This window comes from Letharia columbiana (assembly GCF_014066305.1).
Source record: "Letharia columbiana isolate WasteWater2 chromosome Unknown Sc0000048_s0, whole genome shotgun sequence".
Taxonomy (NCBI): domain Eukaryota; kingdom Fungi; phylum Ascomycota; class Lecanoromycetes; order Lecanorales; family Parmeliaceae; genus Letharia; species Letharia columbiana.
In genome coordinates, this window is record NW_023501092.1 from 59768 (window position 1) to 77923 (window position 18156).

The 18156-nt window shown below is 48.9% G+C and overlaps 8 protein-coding genes across 8 annotated transcripts; 4 read left to right on the top strand and 4 right to left on the bottom strand.

The window, feature by feature from the left end:
• Positions 1 to 427: 427 nt before the first annotated feature.
• HO173_010334 (uncharacterized protein) lies at positions 428 to 2025 on the bottom strand (the record flags this gene model as incomplete). The annotated part of the gene is made up of 7 exons (XM_037312220.1): positions 428 to 791; positions 842 to 872; positions 929 to 996; positions 1061 to 1178; positions 1238 to 1631; positions 1684 to 1832; positions 1971 to 2025. The coding sequence occupies 7 exons, from the start codon at positions 2023 to 2025 to the stop codon at positions 428 to 430; spliced, it is 1179 nt and encodes a 392-aa protein (XP_037160806.1).
• Positions 2026 to 3033: 1008 nt separating this feature from the next.
• Positions 3034 to 4388, top strand: HO173_010335 (uncharacterized protein; the record flags this gene model as incomplete). Its single annotated transcript, XM_037312221.1, has 3 exons — positions 3034 to 3222; positions 3320 to 4019; positions 4075 to 4388. The coding sequence occupies 3 exons, from the start codon at positions 3034 to 3036 to the stop codon at positions 4386 to 4388; spliced, it is 1203 nt and encodes a 400-aa protein (XP_037160807.1).
• Positions 4389 to 4766: 378 nt separating this feature from the next.
• HO173_010336 (uncharacterized protein) lies at positions 4767 to 5266 on the bottom strand (the record flags this gene model as incomplete). The annotated part of the gene is made up of 2 exons (XM_037312222.1): positions 4767 to 5020; positions 5122 to 5266. 2 exons carry the CDS (start codon positions 5264 to 5266, stop codon positions 4767 to 4769), a joined length of 399 nt encoding a protein of 132 aa, XP_037160808.1.
• Positions 5267 to 5382: 116 nt separating this feature from the next.
• HO173_010337 (uncharacterized protein) lies at positions 5383 to 5676 on the bottom strand (the record flags this gene model as incomplete). Its single annotated transcript, XM_037312223.1, has 1 exon — positions 5383 to 5676. One exon carries the CDS (start codon positions 5674 to 5676, stop codon positions 5383 to 5385), a length of 294 nt encoding a protein of 97 aa, XP_037160809.1.
• Positions 5677 to 6128: 452 nt separating this feature from the next.
• Positions 6129 to 7029, top strand: HO173_010338 (uncharacterized protein; the record flags this gene model as incomplete). The annotated part of the gene is made up of 3 exons (XM_037312224.1): positions 6129 to 6567; positions 6626 to 6787; positions 6974 to 7029. The coding sequence occupies 3 exons, from the start codon at positions 6129 to 6131 to the stop codon at positions 7027 to 7029; spliced, it is 657 nt and encodes a 218-aa protein (XP_037160810.1).
• A 2959-nt stretch (positions 7030 to 9988) lies between these two features.
• HO173_010339 (uncharacterized protein) lies at positions 9989 to 10734 on the bottom strand (the record flags this gene model as incomplete). The annotated part of the gene is made up of 2 exons (XM_037312225.1): positions 9989 to 10509; positions 10569 to 10734. 2 exons carry the CDS (start codon positions 10732 to 10734, stop codon positions 9989 to 9991), a joined length of 687 nt encoding a protein of 228 aa, XP_037160811.1.
• Positions 10735 to 13860: 3126 nt separating this feature from the next.
• On the top strand, positions 13861 to 15128 carry HO173_010340 (uncharacterized protein; the record flags this gene model as incomplete). Its single annotated transcript, XM_037312226.1, has 5 exons — positions 13861 to 14022; positions 14077 to 14113; positions 14165 to 14235; positions 14289 to 14662; positions 14744 to 15128. The coding sequence occupies 5 exons, from the start codon at positions 13861 to 13863 to the stop codon at positions 15126 to 15128; spliced, it is 1029 nt and encodes a 342-aa protein (XP_037160812.1).
• A 2046-nt stretch (positions 15129 to 17174) lies between these two features.
• On the top strand, positions 17175 to 17986 carry HO173_010341 (uncharacterized protein; the record flags this gene model as incomplete). Its single annotated transcript, XM_037312227.1, has 2 exons — positions 17175 to 17383; positions 17437 to 17986. The coding sequence occupies 2 exons, from the start codon at positions 17175 to 17177 to the stop codon at positions 17984 to 17986; spliced, it is 759 nt and encodes a 252-aa protein (XP_037160813.1).
• Positions 17987 to 18156: the final 170 nt, after the last annotated feature.

The following is an 18156-nucleotide window of genomic DNA, read 5'->3' on the forward strand; positions in this document are numbered from 1 at the left end:
GAAGAAATATCGACAATATATCTACTAGTTAGATATTTACTATGTTAAGGTCTATATTAAGTCGGTCGGGTGGCTGCGGGTATAGCCGGTAGCCACATTAGTGTGGACGGGGGACTGTCGGAGGGGGACTGTCCGAAGATAAGTTGCAATAAAAATATCATAAAAAATGTTGTTCAACCTCCCTAATACCGCGCAGAGACGAATATGTGGGGTGGGGGAATCCTTTTAACAGGATCCGGATCCATCGCAAGAGTCACGAACTTAGTCTCACCCTGCCAAACGCCCAAAATTTGGATGAATACGACAAGACAAACTTGAGTGTATGCAACATCTCATGAAAGCAGCGGAGTTCGAACTCACGCGAGATCTCCCAATGTTGTTTTCGTATGGGAGTTCAACTGTCATCGTAACTGGATTGCATGTCTAACTACAGTGCGTTCCCTCCAGCCATTGAAAAGATATCTTCTTCCTCCAGAGCCCTCGTTTTCTTATGTGACGTGACGTCAAATTCCAGCGTCTGTCGTATATCACCATCTTCATGATAGCTATGCTGAGCCGGACCCAACTCTATCCAGCTTCCCTCGGTCTCACCGTAGCCGATTGCAGTCGTCGAGTCGCTGATTGGGGCGGAGATGCGTCCAACTCGGTTCCGTCTGTCGCGGCTGCCAGAGCTAGGGTCGTAGGATTTGCGATGCCGGTAATTGTCCCAACCGGGGCGCTTGAAGATGATTAAGAAGAGAGGCCTGAGGGTGGGTATGCAGGCTGCAACTATCACGACGTTGGACTCGTTTCTAAAGGATACCTGGTAAGCTGAGTTTGGGGAACAGTATTGCGCACCTACGCATTCCATATCCAGAGCGTGACGGTGATATCTGAGAGATACCAGTGATTAAATAAACTGCCATTCGGAATAGGATAGTCGGCTTACAAGTGATGTCTGAGCGCGCATTCAGTTCTGGCAGCTTGGATGTTTTAATACAAGCACATATGCAGGCACTGACCGTTGAGCATCAGCTGAGACTCATCGCTTTGTGAGTGTCTGCTCGCGGACACCGCTCACAATATACCGAGTCCCATGACAGAACAGATACCGATTTTTTTCTTGAGAGTCATCTGCAAATTCCACATGATGGTGATGGGCAGAAGCGCAAGAGCGATGTCGATGAACGCCAGATAACCTGCCACTTGGGTCAATACCCACCACGGAACACTCTGACAAGTTCTGGACGTTACATACTGCCGGTGAACAGCGAAAAGTCTGACTGTCTCTGAGGTGGCCAACACGTTGCCTTCCCCATTAAAGAAAGCTCAGGATTCCACAAAGCTGTTACAGGCCGACATTGCGCGAAGGTAAGGATGATGGCAATTGTGCAGAAGAGAAAGCTCCCTATCATTGCTCCGTAGATAAGGAAAGCTTTGCGCCATTTACTTTTTCCCATAATTCGCATTATCAGGAAGGCTACGGATATCTTCCCAGTCGCCAGAGCGTAAATGGTGACCGGTTGTGTTATCCAGTTGATTCGAGAGGCCTTGATCGCTTGCGCTGGGTTCATTTGTAAGTAGTACAAATGCCTGCAGCCTCCAAGCTGTCCTAGGACTGTGTACAATATGGAGTATGCAAGTGTAAGAGCCTGTAGAAAGTCAAACAGGTTTCATAGAGAGCAGTGTTACATCAATTCGCACCCATGACAGCACGATGAAGTGATCATCGTACCAGAAGTTTCGAGTAAGTTTGAGACGACTATACACCCTGGCGGCAACGAAGACGGTGGAGAGGCTGAACCAGGTCCAAGCAACAGCGTTGAGCTCAGTCGCTCGATTACGATCACCACCTGGTGGAGCAGTCAATGTTGACATGTTGAGCGTTCGGGATAGGTGCGCGAGTTAGAGGAGAAGGCGGGGGAATGACTGCCGCTCTGTAGAGTACATATGACGGGGCTTGAAGTCAGCCGCAAGAAAAGGGTGCACACCCTGATGGCGGAGCCGGCAGGATGGAGTCAAATGACAAATTTGACCGATATCCATGGTTCTCTCTGATTGGTAGGTAGGTAGGGATAAGCGTGCCTAGACCACGTATTGGGCTGACTGTGCATCCGTCATCCAGATTAGGGCTAGAAGCATATTGAGCCTGCTCGGAAGCGGATTCCTACCTAGGAGGCTGCAGCTATTGTATTAATTGTGCCGACATTAGAGTGTCAGAGAGTGTGCATTAGTCATGCTTTGCAGCGGCTGAAGCAGACATGACATGAAGATGTCAGCTTGCGCCAAAATTGAGGAAGACGGCATTTCAAATATTGCTGTTGTTAAAGCACTGTCCCATTTGTATGAGGGACATTTCTCTGGGAAATGGGTAGAGTATATTCGCGACCCGCGAATCTTCTGATAGAAAGAACGGTCTCGAATGTAGTATCCTAGATTCCTTACAACATAGAGGCGGGTGATCCTGCTGTTTCATGATGATTAATCCACAGATCGTTGTTGCTGGGAGTTTGCTATTTGGATTCTCTACGGAGTAACCCGGGCCATGACGACTAGGTTATAGAGCAGGGTGCCGCCCGGAGTGACGGTAACTACTCATGCGGTTTAGTGGAGGGGTACCTGAGGCTGTGCTTTACCTTTAGCTTGGTGGGTTGTAACAACTACGTTTTTCTTTATGATTATTATCAAAAAAAAAAATTTCTTTTAATTTTTTTCCTTGTGGGTGCGCTTCGGACGGAAAATTATCTAGTGATTACCTGGAAGATATGACGGGGATGATGATCCTTTCCACAACAGTTGCGCACAATGTGCATAAAAATCCCCGGAAGTTACATCCGTACAGGATGCATTGTGCCCATGGCTGTTGTTGTGCTCACTGGAGGATTTCGGACCCCACCTGCCGGACTAGGATTAGGACTGTTTCCTTCGCTCCTTCCCCTGAACCTCACTTCTCCCTTGGAGCAAGGACCATCTTTCCTTTCACAACTGCCTCCATGTCATCATTCCACCTCACCTATATAGCACTTCTGTCATTATCTCTAATACTCACACATCATGGAGCCAGTCAAAGCCAACGCGACCCAGAACTCCGAGATCACCGCTCTGATTAACTCGCTCAGGGAAACCTTGTCAGCAAATGATCCCGCAGCACCAACCACTCGCGAGCATCTAAAGGAAACTGCTGAGAAGTTGAGCCTTGCACTCGAAACGCCCGGAGAGACTGTCCAACGTGTAGCCTACTACGTAAGCTCGAGCTCGAACCCTGCCTTGCATGAATTGCCTCAGAATCACCTCCAATCCGAACGACCAAGCTGCTGACAAAGATATTTGATGGAAACAGCCTATGCGAACAACTATCGTTCGGATCGCCAACAGACTACAACTCTTCCATATCTTGGTGGAAAGCGATGTACCTGTCACTGGCAAAGAGCTAGCGCAAAATACTGGTGCCGATCACGTATTGCTCCTCCGCCTCCTTCGGTTCCTTGTCGCTACGCACGACATCGATGAAGCCGGCGTCGATAGCTATATCGCCAACAGCGTCACAAAGAACTTGATCGTCCCCCAGCTTGAAGCAGGCATCAATCATACCTATGATCTCGTTGGGATCGCCACCATGGCTCTTCCTTCATTCCTCGCCAAGACTCAGTATCGGAATCCCACTGACCCGAAGGAATGCGCTTTCCAAGAAGGCTTTCATACCAAAGACAACCTGTTTGAGTGGTTCCCAAAACACCCCGAGCATCTCAACAACTTCAACCTCTGGATGACAGGCCAGCGTGAGGGTCGTACGGGCTGGCTCGATTTCTTTCCTTTCGAGGAACTAGTTGCCAAAGGCTTCAAAGGAGGTGATCGTGCGGTCATGTTGGTAGATGTGGGCGGCGCACGCGGACATGAGGTCAAAGCAATTAAGAAGAAGCATCCAAGTCTGCCTGGGAGGTTCCTGCTGCAGGACCTACCGGATACGATTGAGCAAGCGTTGCCAGTGCCGGGAATGGAAACTGTTGTGCATGACTTCTTCACTCCGCAGCCGATCAAAGGTCTGAGCCTGAAACACTTGATCTCTTCAGACTCTGATGCTAATCTGTTAGCTAGGCGCACGTGCTTACTATCTCCGCAATGTCCTCCATGACTGGCCTGATAACCATTGCCAGCTCATCCTCTCCCAACTCGCGTCAGCAATGACGCCAGGCTACTCCAAAATCATCCTCAATGAGCTCGTTCTTCCCAACCAGAAATGTAGCCTTATCGCAGCTCAAGTTGATATAACTATGATGGCCTGTTTGGCAGCGACCGAGCGCTCCGAGCAGCAGTGGCATGAGGTGGCAGGTTCGGCGGGGTTGAAAATTCAGAAGATCTGGACGGATGTGCCGGAGGCGGAGAGTATCATAGAGCTGACCTTGAAGTGATGGTGTTGAAACTCGTCTTAGGATTTCACCAACTGCGGCAATAGCAGACAGACCAACATTGAAGTGGAAACCTACAACAACAAGTGCGCTATTTTTCTTCTCTTTGCTAGACAAGCCATTCATTGATTACTACATCAATCAACTACATTAGCATCACTTCACTACCGTCGGTCAGTGCACGCCTCAGCCTCCACGCTTCTCGTACTAGATAGCATCAAGCTTCTCTCGCGCACAGTAACATCTTTTCACCCAGAGTATTAAGTGTGTAGAAAGGTCGAAAGCATACTAAGTGGTCCGTCGTGCTGTCCCAGCCGAGAGGAGCGAAACTAATCCAGCGCGAATGTCTAGTGTCTCCCACGTGGTCGAATCTTCGTAGAACTATGCGTACACAAAGTCTTTGTAACCTTTTATCTCGCGAACGTGGCTGTCGACATATTGCTGGAATGGGACAATAGGGGCATAGAGTCCAAATTGGGCGCCTGCTATGTCGAGAACGTACTTCTCACTGTTGTTCATCGTGACTTGCAGGACTTCGTGCTGGTCCAGGATTGAGATTGCTTGCTCTTCGAATGAAAAGCGACGAGTACGATCCTCCATACGGATAGTCATTTCGCGGATCTCGATGTCTAGGCCTAAGCATACGTCAGTTGAATCTGACCAACATAATAATTTCTGATAGCATCGCAGTGCAAACCATCACTGCATATAGTACCTCCAAAGGAAGATTTCTCACCTTCAAGATGCTTTGTTACTTCACGACGCCTGAATAACATAGGGTTGTTACCACCGAAGCACCCCAAGAAAGCCTTATCTTGCTCCCTGTTCTCGGATAGGGCATCGATGCGTCGTTGAAGAGATTGTCTATCGTAAAACACCATCTTACTGGAGTTAAGCCCGGTCTGGCAGGCCTCCAGGAGATCCATTTCACAAGCAGTGTAGTATTTTTCCTGTAGCACCTCCGCGGCTTCAAACAACGCCCTGCGATTTTTGGATGCTAGACAGTATGCTTCATGGTTCGCCCAATCGGAAGCTGCACATGTGTTGCTGCAGTAAGTAAACTAAAGGGACGGGGTCTCCGGAGGGAGAAGGTGCGTTCTTGCAGTAGACGCACGGCAGTGCCTTGATGGTGTTGCAAACGACGCAGAGAACGCCCGAGGATGCTTCTTTGGACATGGTTCTCACGATCTTTGGCTTCTTCTTGCTTTGCCTTGTAGATGTCATGGTGGTTGTACAAGTCTGCTGTGTTGTAGGTATGGGCTTGTTGTGCGGCTTGAGCTGCTTCGTCCATGGTTGATGGGCCTGTGTACTGTAGTGTAGAGATGCGGGAGACCGGTTTGTCGATACCTGCTCTGATATGATTAGATGGCAGGTACCTTCCAATTGATGAAGCACGGATGTAACCGACTGTGATATTCAGGCAAGGTTGGAGGATAGAACTCGGTCGAGATGTAGAAACAACAACTGCCTCAAGTTGTTGCCTGGCAGCCCAACTTTTCAAAGGTGGTGGTAGCTGGAGGAGGAGGCTGCTTTTGCCTGGGAGTTCTAGCAGCGAGTCGAAGGTACTGTAGATTTTGGGGTAGTCAAATGGAAGCTGTTCGAAGGTGGCCTTGATCGGCTCTAAGCGCCAAGCGCTGTCACGTCACTCGGGCCCGTGTTAAAAGGCGAGCAACTACTCTCTCTTTCAGTCAACTCAAGTCTTTCGAAAGAAAATTCCCTTATCTCTCATTCTTATCGCCAACGATGTCATCACCAAACTCAGCATCAGCAGCGATCCCACCTTCCAGCACCCATCCCTCCTCGAGCGTGCGTGCACCTCTGACACTAGACGAGCTCGACCGATATGTCTGTCAGGAGGCGTTCAACCGCGCTGAACTACCAGTCATTCCTCCTACCTTCATCGGCCCTCACCCTCCTCCTACATCCTCGACCTTCATCGGCACGAAATACCTCGTAGGGGGTCCCACCAACGAGACACCAGTTCGCATCATGTTCCGCTGCGTGTCGCCACACGACAAGGTGTCTCGCCACGTGCTTTTGAAAATGAAACCTTCGGTGCCCGAAGAGGCCCTCGCGTTGAAGCTGTGCGAAGTCTTCGAGATTCCAGCCACTGGGGGCGTGATCACCAAGACGCAGCCGGAGTTTGTGCCAGGCCTGAGTCCTCTTAGGGTCCCAAACAAAGGTACAACTCATCGAACAATCCGCTTTAGACTAGAGTCCGCGTGTTGACCAGATCCTAGTCTACAGCTATGGCGAGATGTTCGAGGGGCTAGGCGCCTCCATGGCTGGCTTCGTGGAGGTCACGGTCGTGCCTGCCGAACAGATGAATATCTGCACCAATTGCGGCATCCGCAAAACCGTCAATGCAGTGACGTTACAGAACATTCGCAAGTGGTGCTTTGGTGTGAATCCGCTCTGTGTCAGATGCTGTAGGACCGGGGCCGTTCCAGGCAATGTCACAGATTTGTGCATGCCGGATGGGCAGATCTTGTCAAGACTCTACTTTTAGGTCTTCTGGTATGGATCGTGAGTAAATCCACTGTCCTGATGTGTGCCAGAAGGCGAGACGTCTTACTAACCAACTGTAGCTGAGAGTCCCGACTATCAAGACAGCTATCCAATGACTACCCGAGAGCTCCAATAAACCGGAGAAGTCTTCGATGCTCGACCCCTAGCTTACCCTTCGCCGGCTTCTGCTCTTGATGCTCATTCACAGGATCCACCACAGCTTCTCCTCAGCATCTTTACTACTTCTTCAATTTCAAAAGCGTCAGTTGCCATTGTCATTCATTTTCCCCGACAGCTTTTTAGAAGTCAATGCATGCAGTTGGAAGCATTAAAGGCAGCAAGGCGTTGTTGTATCTCAATTTCTTTTCACCAAAAGCAAAGGAGAAAATGTAATAGCATGCATCACATACGGAAATCCCGTCCACCAAATGACAGCATGTGAACCGACATTTACTTACTATAGGGGTTGAACTTACTCACAAGATTCATCGCTCGCAACGATCGATATTGCGTCCCTACAGAGACCTCAAAGTTTTGCAGCGCAGGGACTCAGCACGACACAGATTCCTGGTATCGGGCATCTCTGAAGTCGAGATCCAATTATTCCACTTTCAGTCCCGTGTAGACGTGTATCAGTTGAGTCTTCATAACAAGAACTGTAAGGTCACTGAAGGCTGAGTGTTGAACCTCCTTTCGTGGTGAATGCCTTATATTTATATACGGGTATTGCAGTGCTTTCTTATTCTACCACTTGCAGATGTCTTTCTGATGAAGGTTGGGCAAGCATCGACTTTGCCCTCACTAAACCTTTGTACCGTAAAGCATTTCTGTGGGAGTCTTTACTTTTCGAGGTATGAAAAAATGATTTCGACATGGTTCAATCTTCTGCTTCGAAGCCGTTCGAGCCCAGCAGCCAGGCCCTTCAGGTGGGCTCACCGAGTTTCGGTACCTTCATAGCGCGGATATGCCCGAAACCTTGAGGGTGTCTTGTAGTGTTCAAGGCCTTGTTTTGACGCAGCAGTGATGGTATATAAGTATTGGTCAGGGGATGTGCAATGTGTGGTGTGTCAATGAAAGAAGTGTCTTAGCTGAGGACTGCAGGTAAAAGTTTTCGGCGCGGAATTAAGGCCGCGTTTCCAAACCGTCACAGATTACGTCATGAGAAGCTGGTTATTTGCAACACAGGGAGTCTATGAAACATAATCCTTGTCTACTTGTACTTTCTATGTCTATCGATCGCCTCTTCCAAGTTCAAGCTCCTGATTTATAAGCTCCCTGGGGACAGCAAGTCAACCTATCTGAGGGCCCATGGGCCTACAACCCTGTAGACAATGAAGAGGTTATGCAGGCATGCATGACGAGATCTTGGGAGATCTGGATGCACCGCACGTAAATGTATCGCCTGAGATATAGGGAGGTTGCCTGGCAAGGTCTCGACGACACAAGGGGCATATGGGAAGCTGTGTATATTCAACCGCCATAGCCGAGGGGAGACCCTCTACTGATCCCGCTCTTGGTGAATAGACGTGAATGCCACTCCTTTCAGCACTAGCCTCGGCTCTGCTGAGTGGGAAAAAGATGTGATCGAGATCAGAGTCACACCTTGTCACATTTCGCCAGGAATACGCGTCTTCTCACCGCGGTGATTATAAGGACATGTGTCCAGGGCATCAAGAATCACCAAGGTTGATCTCTTCGGTTTCCGCAACTTGCCATTAATAGAAAAGGGATACGGCCGGCGAGTCAACGTTCTCGCCACACCCACTGGCGCATAAACCCATAGACACAGAGATTGGATATCACTCACTTAGGAACTGTACTGAACGGCAACATGCTCTCTATGCGGCAAATAGTTCAACAGGATTCTCGGTTTTGCTCAGCTGCGTTTCAACAGCATCAGGTTTACGGGGTATTTCAGTATGCTTCATTATTCTCGGGCGATCAAAAGACTATTGAGGCTCGAGATCATCGTCGAGCTTTCTCTTTCCCCCCACTAACAGCATGCCCCACTCTGGCGTAGACGTGCTCGTCACTCATGTCAGCTAGAACTTCCTGCTTGGAGTTACGTCACGCCGTCCCGCCTCTATCCTTCCTGTCATTGGTTCACCTGAAGCCTTGGCGTTCGCAGTCCAAGACTGTGGTACACGACATTGAAAAGCAAGTAGTCGTCTTTCGATGCGTACACCGTCACTACCCAGAATAACAACGGCATTAACCACTCGACTTCAACGTATAACTCCTCGACCATGTCCGCCCCAGACCTCCCTCCCGCGAGCGACCAGACAGTGCAACATTCATTGGGGCCACTTCGCTCAGGATAGGATGGGCGTAGCAGAAACAGCAATCCGAGCCGCATTACTCACCGCGACCACGGTGGCATGCAATCGAATGCAACGATCTCTTTTAGCCAGCAGTATCCTCGCTCCTTGGAATGATCTCAACTTATAAAACGGAACGATACAGCTGTGCATTTTGGAAACGTCCTCCCATCCTGGGCATTAGAAATCTCAAATCCCCATAGCAGCGGTGAAGCAGTCTTAGTATCTGTAGGCCAGTGGGACGGAAGGCGCGTTATCGCAGCACCACTGCCAAAGGTTAGATTCAGCGCTGCTACATCCGGAGACGTATCTCTGATGCTGGCATGCAAATCCACGGTCAAAATCTCAAGACTTTCAAGAATCGAGAAAATGTTTTGAAAGTTACTGGGACTCCGAAGCGGTTACTTCGAAAATTTGGAACTCCAAGGTGAACTCTGTACACAGGTCCAGGCCGTGCACATATGGCTTTTGTAGCGGTGGCCAGGCCTGAACTAAGCTTGGCACTTGAGAGCCTTGTCGACCTCTCAATGCGTTTTCTGGGAGTTTCAACTGGTCTGAGCTGCCTCTGTGGGAGGCCTCACACTTACTAGAGCGCTTCTGTCACATTTGGCTGTGAGTTGATCGGCAGTCTGCAATGGTATGAGCGACCAGGGAGAGTAGCAAGATTTAAAACAACATTTTTATAGCACTTCTATGGCAAGCCAGTTAGGATAGGAAATATTGGGTACTTCATGTAGCCCTGATAAACCGTTTTGAGATCTGAAATCATTGAAAAAGTCATTTCCACGAACGTTCCATGCTACAAAGAGTTCCTTCTCGGTCCCAGCCAGGCAGTCGCTTATCAGGCGTAGACTCAACTGGCATTGTAAAGCCGAGATTTGGACCGCCAGTGTTGTTCGCTGATGATGATGAATTAAGACGCTCTGTTAAGCCCAGATGAGTTAGTGTATAGAGATTGATTTGTTGAAAAGGAGACCCACCCGTTTCATGTTCTCCATCTACAGGCTTCGGTTCGATTTCCGCAGATAGAGCAGTGATGGCGGTGGTATCTGTCTTCTGTGGACTACCGATATGCGTGGTAGTGGATTTTGGCTGCAAAGGCTGATTTGACAACACCGGGGTCTTCAGCAGCGTAGGATGTTCTGGGTCGTTCACGTCCAGGGTAGCGAGTGTCTCGCCCGGAATGGTGACTGGTACATTCTTCGCACGGCGCTCCCAAGTTCCAAAGCCTGCCTCCTCGTGAGCCAGTCTTTGCAACTGCAACAGCCCATTCGATTTCCACGCCAACCGGCGGTAGTCTTTCAAATCCTTTTCACGTTGCCGTAACTGACACGGCGGTCAAGGCCTAGACCGACACAAATAATGAGCAAGCCCAGTCCTAAAATCAAGCCGATGGCTAAAACACTGAAGTTCTGTGCTTGACCAGATCGGGCTCGCTGGTTATGGCATAAGTGCTCCTGAGAGGATCCATTAGGTGGTACAAGGATGGCAAGGTCTCTGGATTCGAGGGCCGAACGTTGCATGTCGGCTAGAATGATTTGAGTCCAGCTTTCGGCCTCCAAAGTCCATTGATTCGAAGGGAGAAAACCCTGGACGGAACCTTCCTTTGAATTCCGGGCCAGCAATGAATATGTACCCAGAGACCCAATCACACAATTGAGGCTTCCCGAAGCGCTCCAGAGAACCTGTGCAGTAGCTGCCTGGGCATCATCTAGGGCAAGGTCTCCTAAGCTTCGTGGAGCAGATTGATGCCGGTAAGAGGAGTACACTCTGGACTCGAACTTGGCGCACATAGCTGATATTGTTCGGTACAAGCCAAAACGCTGACAGGGCAATCCGGAAAATATATGGTACCCTTGTTCGGGGTCCCGACAAGTCTCCAAATTCGTGCCATTGGCTATCGTCTGAAACGGGTTCGAATGGGCTGAGTACCAGGGATCATCAACTGGCGTGGTAAAAGGGATCGAATTTGCGGACAAAATGCCAAGTTGACGTCGGCGTCCTCTCGGTTCAATTGGGATACAGGTTCAAAGGAGCTACTGAATGGCGGGCTTCCAGGGAAGAAAGTCGTTGGACTGTATGAAAGAATTCAATCAGTAAATCGTTTTTTCTGATAGGAAATGGATGAATCATCGGTTCGGGGCACTGCTCACAAGAGACCGTAGTCAAACAAGTCTTCAAAGCCATGCCCGGCCTCGTATGTGAAGTTCAGCAGAAGTGTGTGTTATAGGTATAGTTCCGCGTGACTGTACCGTCCAAAGCGAGTATGGTAGACGTACCATATTACAGCTCCACGTACTGGAACTCAGGTAAAGCACTCGTCACCTTGTAATTAGTGCCCTGAGAGCTTCCTTGTTTGACGGCCGAAAATTGATCTGCCTAGTAGATGTTTCCGGTCAAAATGTTACTTTGAAGAGCATTACAGAACCGGAAGAAGCACAGCAAAAAAGTCTCTCGGAGCCTGGTTTTAGAGCCTGGTCTCGAATGGGCTAATAGGGGAATGGCTTGGAAACTTGCTTACCTCAATGGGGGCACAATTGGTAACCTTGCGATATTTTTACTTCACTCTGTTCGGTGGAGGAGCGTTTAAACCGAATGACAGGTCAGAGTCCATGAACCCGGTATCCAGCTTAATCGACGGTGCTGTGCAAATCTCCGCATCGACTGGACATGGGGTATTAGTCTGCGTTAAGCGTAATTTGGAGGCCGGGAAGGTCGAGCAATCCTGCCAAGTCCGGCCTGTGTCCTCAGAGGCATAGCAAGAGCGGGCGTAGCTAGTACTGTCCGAGAGAGACTTTATCGTATAAGCATGGAGAATGTTGATGGCTGCAGTAAGATTGGGGGTGTCTGAGTTGGCTAAAGCAACGAAAGCTAATGGCAAAGAGCGCCTCACTGGATCGCGGATCCTAGACCGCCATCCCCAACCGACTTGCATTAAGGCTCCAGCTGCATGTGCTGGAGAAGAATTGCGAAGGATAACCTGTTGTTGGTGGTACAGTCCGTCTCGAGGCCTTTTGCCGACTCTAATCTAATGAACTGTGAAACGTAATATTCCCCACAAGTGGCTGCCTGTGAACTGTATAAATAAGGCTAGGAGGGCAACCAGGATTGCTCCACCGGTAGTAGTCGTGGAGTTGCCCCCTCTCATAAATCCCTGGGACCAATTGATCCACATGCCATGGTATACCGTGGATTGAGTTAGCAGACCATTACTGAGGGCAGATGTAGAAGACATTTTGCGTGAGAAGGACCCTGATAGGTAGGCTAGTGTTTCACAGCTAGTGTGGTAGGCGTCAAGGCTGAAGATGGATCGAAGCACCTTGGATGATCGTATATACCTTGCATACGTCTCTGCATTTGCGCAAAGTGGAGTGTAAGGGAGTCGCTCTGGCGCTAGAGACTTCTTTCCAGTATAAGGAGTTGGGTGATTTTGATAAAGGATCAAATGCAAATGAAAAACATCAACGTATCGTTTCTTTTGCGACAGCTTTGGGAAAGAACCTGGTTGACGTTTTATTAAGCGTCCACGTAAGGTATGCCACACCCTTTCCGCTTCTCGACATTGACATTCATATCGCGGTCGCGCGCAACGAGAGGGCATAAGTTTTGTGGCTATGTTGCATCGCTATCGCTGGCTGATTTGATTATATTCAGCCGACTTACTTTCAGTTGTAAGATCAATAAATGCGAAACGATCGGCTTTTTTACTTGTACTCACTCGATTAATTGAAGTAGCCTTATCGGAGCCAGATTCCAGCTTCCAGAACCATGATGATAGTCCATGAAGATGCCCTTGATAGTTTTCATTCAACGTTTAACAGGAGAAGTCATTGCTTTAGATGTAGCAATATGGTAAAATAGAATGAAGGTACTTGATAACGGAAGACGCCGGGATCAAACGTCGGGTCATGTCGAGCGGGAGGACGCGGCATCGGTTTCATAGGTCATCCGAAAATTGCTCCGCCCCATACTGCACATCTCCTGCATTCATGCAACACATACATTAATTTTTTCCACCGTTGTAATCTCAGCGTGGCAGTGCTTGCGCAATGCGTGGAAGTAGACAATAAGCTGCCTGGCAAATGTGCTCGGCTTCGTATGGTCCCCCGCAATTAGCGTGTTTCTCTGGCACCAATTGCTTGGTTCGCTGAGGGCTGGTGGGTCCGGCTAAAGTATGCAACGTTTCTTGATATTGATATCTGTATCGTTAAATCGACATCTTTTAGCCGAAGAGGCTGAATCCTTCGTCGAAAAAGGACACGTGCATCGTGCTTAGCTACATTTGTCTCTTCTTGCGAGTGGAGTGCATGTAACAAGTTGATCAGTTCACGAGCCAATCTCAAACCCGGACGAATCCGTTTCCTCTCCTCCTCGGAATTTCAGCTGGTACATCTACATATGTTCTTCGAACCTGTCGGAAGATTTTGAGGCATAATCTCAAACTTGTAGGATCTGATCTCCGTGAATTCCACACGTTTACGACTGACTCCACCGTAATCATCTCTCCTAATGCTTGAAACTCTCATCTGTCTCCGCTCCCTTCTTCTTTTCTTTCTCCTCTACTTTGCACACAGCAGACATTTCTAACGCGGAAATTCCATCGCCATTTCAATCTCGCGAGTCATAGTCTTACGTTCCAAGAAAACACAATGGCAGACTGCGCTACTTGCGACCCGTCCAAAATCATGCATGTCTCTGTCATATCCGTTTTTGCTTTCCTTGCGCTCATGTCTCTCATATTTCGGTTATGGGCTCGGATGATCAAGAGAAACAGACTTGAATGGAATGACTACCTATGCGTTGGAGGCCTAGTATACTCAACGCCTCGAGTGAGGAATTCTTACGACACGCTAAGCTGACATCAGGTCTTTACGCTGGCTTCCACCTCTGTTTCAGTCCACTGTACGCATGCTTCATAACACTCGATGCTTTATGTTCTGATATTTTATTTAGCGTATGTCTACTGGGGCTTTTTCTCGAGGAGTGTCGCGGGAGATTCCGACATTGTAGTCCTTCAATACAAGGTTCGTGGTATTCGCTTATGCCTCGCAGCTCAGAATTTACTAAAAACACAAAGGCTTTGCTCGTAGGGCAACTTCTCTGGATCACCGCCGTGACACTGATACGCGCATCAGTCCTCTTCTTGTACAATCGAATTTTCTGCACGAAATCCTTTCGCATCGCGTGCTATGGGATTCTCTCAATCAATTTGGCTTACTTCACAGCAACAGTGCTGGCATGTTGTCTAATATGCCGACCCTTCGCTTTCAACTGGGACCAGTCCATACACGGGTCTTGTGGCGACCAAAAGTCTCTAGATCTATTCATTGGAGTCTTCAATTTATTGATGGACATCACAACCGTCGCATTGCCAATGCCCGTCTTATGGGGGCTTCAAATGCCGACCGGAAAGAAGATTGTTTTGAGCGGACTGTTTTCAATGGGTATAGCGTAAGAGCAACTTTGCTCCTACCCTTCCTATTCTCTGGGCGAAGCGCGACTTGACCGTTCGAGTACTAATGCTTGCCACAGCATTTGCATCATCACCTTAGTCCGGATCAAAGTAACAACCGACATCACCGCCAACAATACTGCAGGTCAGTACGCGCTGATCGCGCTTTTAACCTGCCTTGAGTCGTCACTCGGTGTGGTCAATGCCTGTCTTCCGGTCACAAAGCCCGTCTTCGAGAAGCTCAAACCTACGTTGCTCATCAGTCTCCTGTCGGGGCGGACCTCGAGCAAGCCCAAAGTCCTTCCCGGCGATTATGAAATGCCATCCAGGCTGAAGCGAGTCGGCTGGCCGCTGGAGGATAGGCCGAAAAGAATCATGCAACCAAACCCGCAAGACTCAACCATAGATGTGTCGAACGAGATATGGAGACCGCCTTCGTCGCCGCACCAAGACTTTGAGCAGTAATTGATGGGCAAAATCTGGGCACTCGGGGCTGCTAGAATTGTGGTATTTCAACAGGGGGATGGCGACCGAGAGAGATATCGCGAACAGTCATGTGCTCTTACTGCGACTACTATCTCTCGTCAGCTCTGAAATGTACTCCTGTGAATACATTTGAGCATTATCTGAAATGTACTCCTTTGTGAATACATTTGAGCATTATCTGAAATGTACTCCTTTGTGAATACATTTGAGCATTAGCGGCACTATACTCAATGCTTAGGTATTAGGGTTAGGGTTGTAACTAACGATATTCTTTTGACCGCTATAGACCTCGGCCACCTCTTGTCACGCAACTCAAAATACTTTATGTGTGAAGCTTCCAGAGCAATCAGATGTGGATTGCATGATTGTAGCAACAACAGTAATGAGATATGCTGACAACATGCCGGGGCAGGCCTTTTTGCTGTTGGTCGCATTGGATGCTGGCGGAGAGTTGTTCAATTAGACTGCCGCAGAGGGTAATGTTGCTCCCAAGGAGTACCTATATGGTACTGTTGGAAATGCTACAGCCCTTGTGTTGTAGCTACCCCTCATAGTGGCAAGTTAGCATAGGCTTCACATGGCATATAAGTAGCCTACATACCACTCCATAGCTAATCAATCCTCCATCCTCCATCAAATCCAACAGGTACAGTATTTGGTGGTCATGTGGCAAGTCCATTCGAAATGGTTGCAGCAGACCCACTCTTGCGGAAATAGCGCCATAAGGTGCTTTAGCAAATTCTGGTTCATTGCGAAGAGTAAGAGGAGGTAGCCACAATATGCAAAAGTAATTTAGAGAGAGAGCTCAATCCACGGGTTCGACAAGCCATCTTCGCTTATACGAAGTGAGTGTCAAGGCCATAGTAAAGCTGGGCCTTTCTGTTTGCCTTGACGAAATTTGTGACTTTAACCCTAACCCTGCTTTCTCCTTTTGCCAGGCAACAAGATCTAAGACTACGCCTTAGATCAAACCAGATAGACGTTGAGGTTTTGGTCTCGATCTGTTTACGTGATACGCTTTTGAAACATTATCGACACAGCTAAAACCAAAGAGACCTGAGCACGCTAAGAATGTTTCGCTGGCACAATTCGATGATGTTCTTCATCTACATGGGCAATGACGCACTGCATTCCAAGGGTCTCCTTCTGTTTCTCATCCGCTGAGGTGTAGGCTGACGGACTCCGAGAGCTGTACGAATGGCTATGATATCCTGCCTGCAGAACCCAGAACGCCACTCTCAAGCCTAGATGCCATCGACCAAGACGAGACATGACACCTCACCCGATTGCTTGTCTCGAACTATCATTTTGTGCCTGAATAGAGCGACACTCTGCAATCACTGGCGCAATTCGCGGATAGGCATACCCCATCCGCCTTTTCGATAACACTTTTCTTGACGGGTGCCAAGCGCGCGGTTCATTGGTTCGGCTTGGATTCGGCGATACGGCGCTACGCTCATGATATTGGTCACCGGACGAGAATATGGCATCTTATTGGCTCTCTCGAAATAGAGTTGGCCACAGTTTCAACATTCAAGGCTGATACCCTGGCTGCTCTCTTCAGACAGCAATCGTGTCAGCTCGATACGTTTCGCCCTGGTTTTTTGTTGTTTCATGCACAAAATGAGTTATTCTCCAGGTAGGACGAAGAGATGAAACAAGTTCTTTCGTTTATGGGAGCCAGTCACTTAACTGCCAACGTGCGGAGCCGACACCGAACCCTTTCGTTTCGCATTGTTGAAAACATCAAGCTGCCTGCGTTCTCATCTATTTCAATATTTCGGCTCCAGATGACTCACAAGTGATGTCGACAGGCAGACTTGCTGCAAATGTATAAATATTGCTTGACTCCCACTTTACTTCCTATGACTCCTATCGTCATACAGCTATTACAGCCATCAAAGACACCAATTCTCAGTCCGGACACTTTGCTTCCTACTTTCATACAACTCCTATCTTCATGCAATCACCGCAGCCATCACACACACCAAGTCTTAATCCAACTTCTCGTCAGCAATTATCACCATGAAAACCTCCTACCTCCTTGTCTCTCTTCTCGCATCATTCAAAGTTACCGCGAAGCCTACAGGTGGTAGTGATTTCGATATCGCTCTCCATTCCCGTGTAGAGCAACGAGCTGCCGTGCCAGCACCTCCACCCCCACCTCCAGCTCCAAATCCGGGCCCAGCTCCAGCTCCGGGTCCAGCTAAAGCGGCTGATCCACCCCCAGCACCGTATTACTCGCACGCCCCGCTCTCTCGATGCCCCAACTGATAGAGTGATTTAGGACTCCCCTCCCACCTACCCTAGACGGTGTTGTCCTGGACGGCGGCGTCGTAAACTACAATCCGAACAACCATAATATTAATAATTGCTGGACGGTACCAGTCCAACGGCCTCCCCCCAGTGCTCCCTACGCCCCTGGTACCTGCTCGGTATGCGGCTTGCAACGCAACGGTACCGACGGTAGCGCAGACTATCAGCTCTGGGCTCGAGACAATCTCAACAATGCCATGGGCAACATGTCCCCAACTACAGTCTGGCCACTCGATGGGATGCGCTCGCCAGCAGATGATAGTAAAAACCAGTCTGTCATTCAGATGGGCGGATCCCCTCTTCAGCTATGGGCCTTGGAAGCAGAAGATCCCAACTATTCTATGGTATACATGAGATGGGTCACCCCGCCGCACCACCTAAGCGCCCCCTTGAATGACACAACCATACCACAAGTGTCCTTTGATCCAAACCCAAAGATGATTAATACCGAAACATGCAGCTCCGCTGGAACCGCATTAAACGGTGCGGTGGTCTACTTCATATGCTACTTTGCATGCTAGTTTGTTGGGTGGCCTCCTCATTGCTGAACGAGAAGTTGCAAGTTTGCCATCTCATTGATTTCTTTGTGGCGTACATGTATATTAGAGAAAATTATCCCATGCGCCAGAACCTGGTTTGTCGGATGGGGTCAAAGGATGGATCAAACTTCTCCAGTCACAACAATGATTCA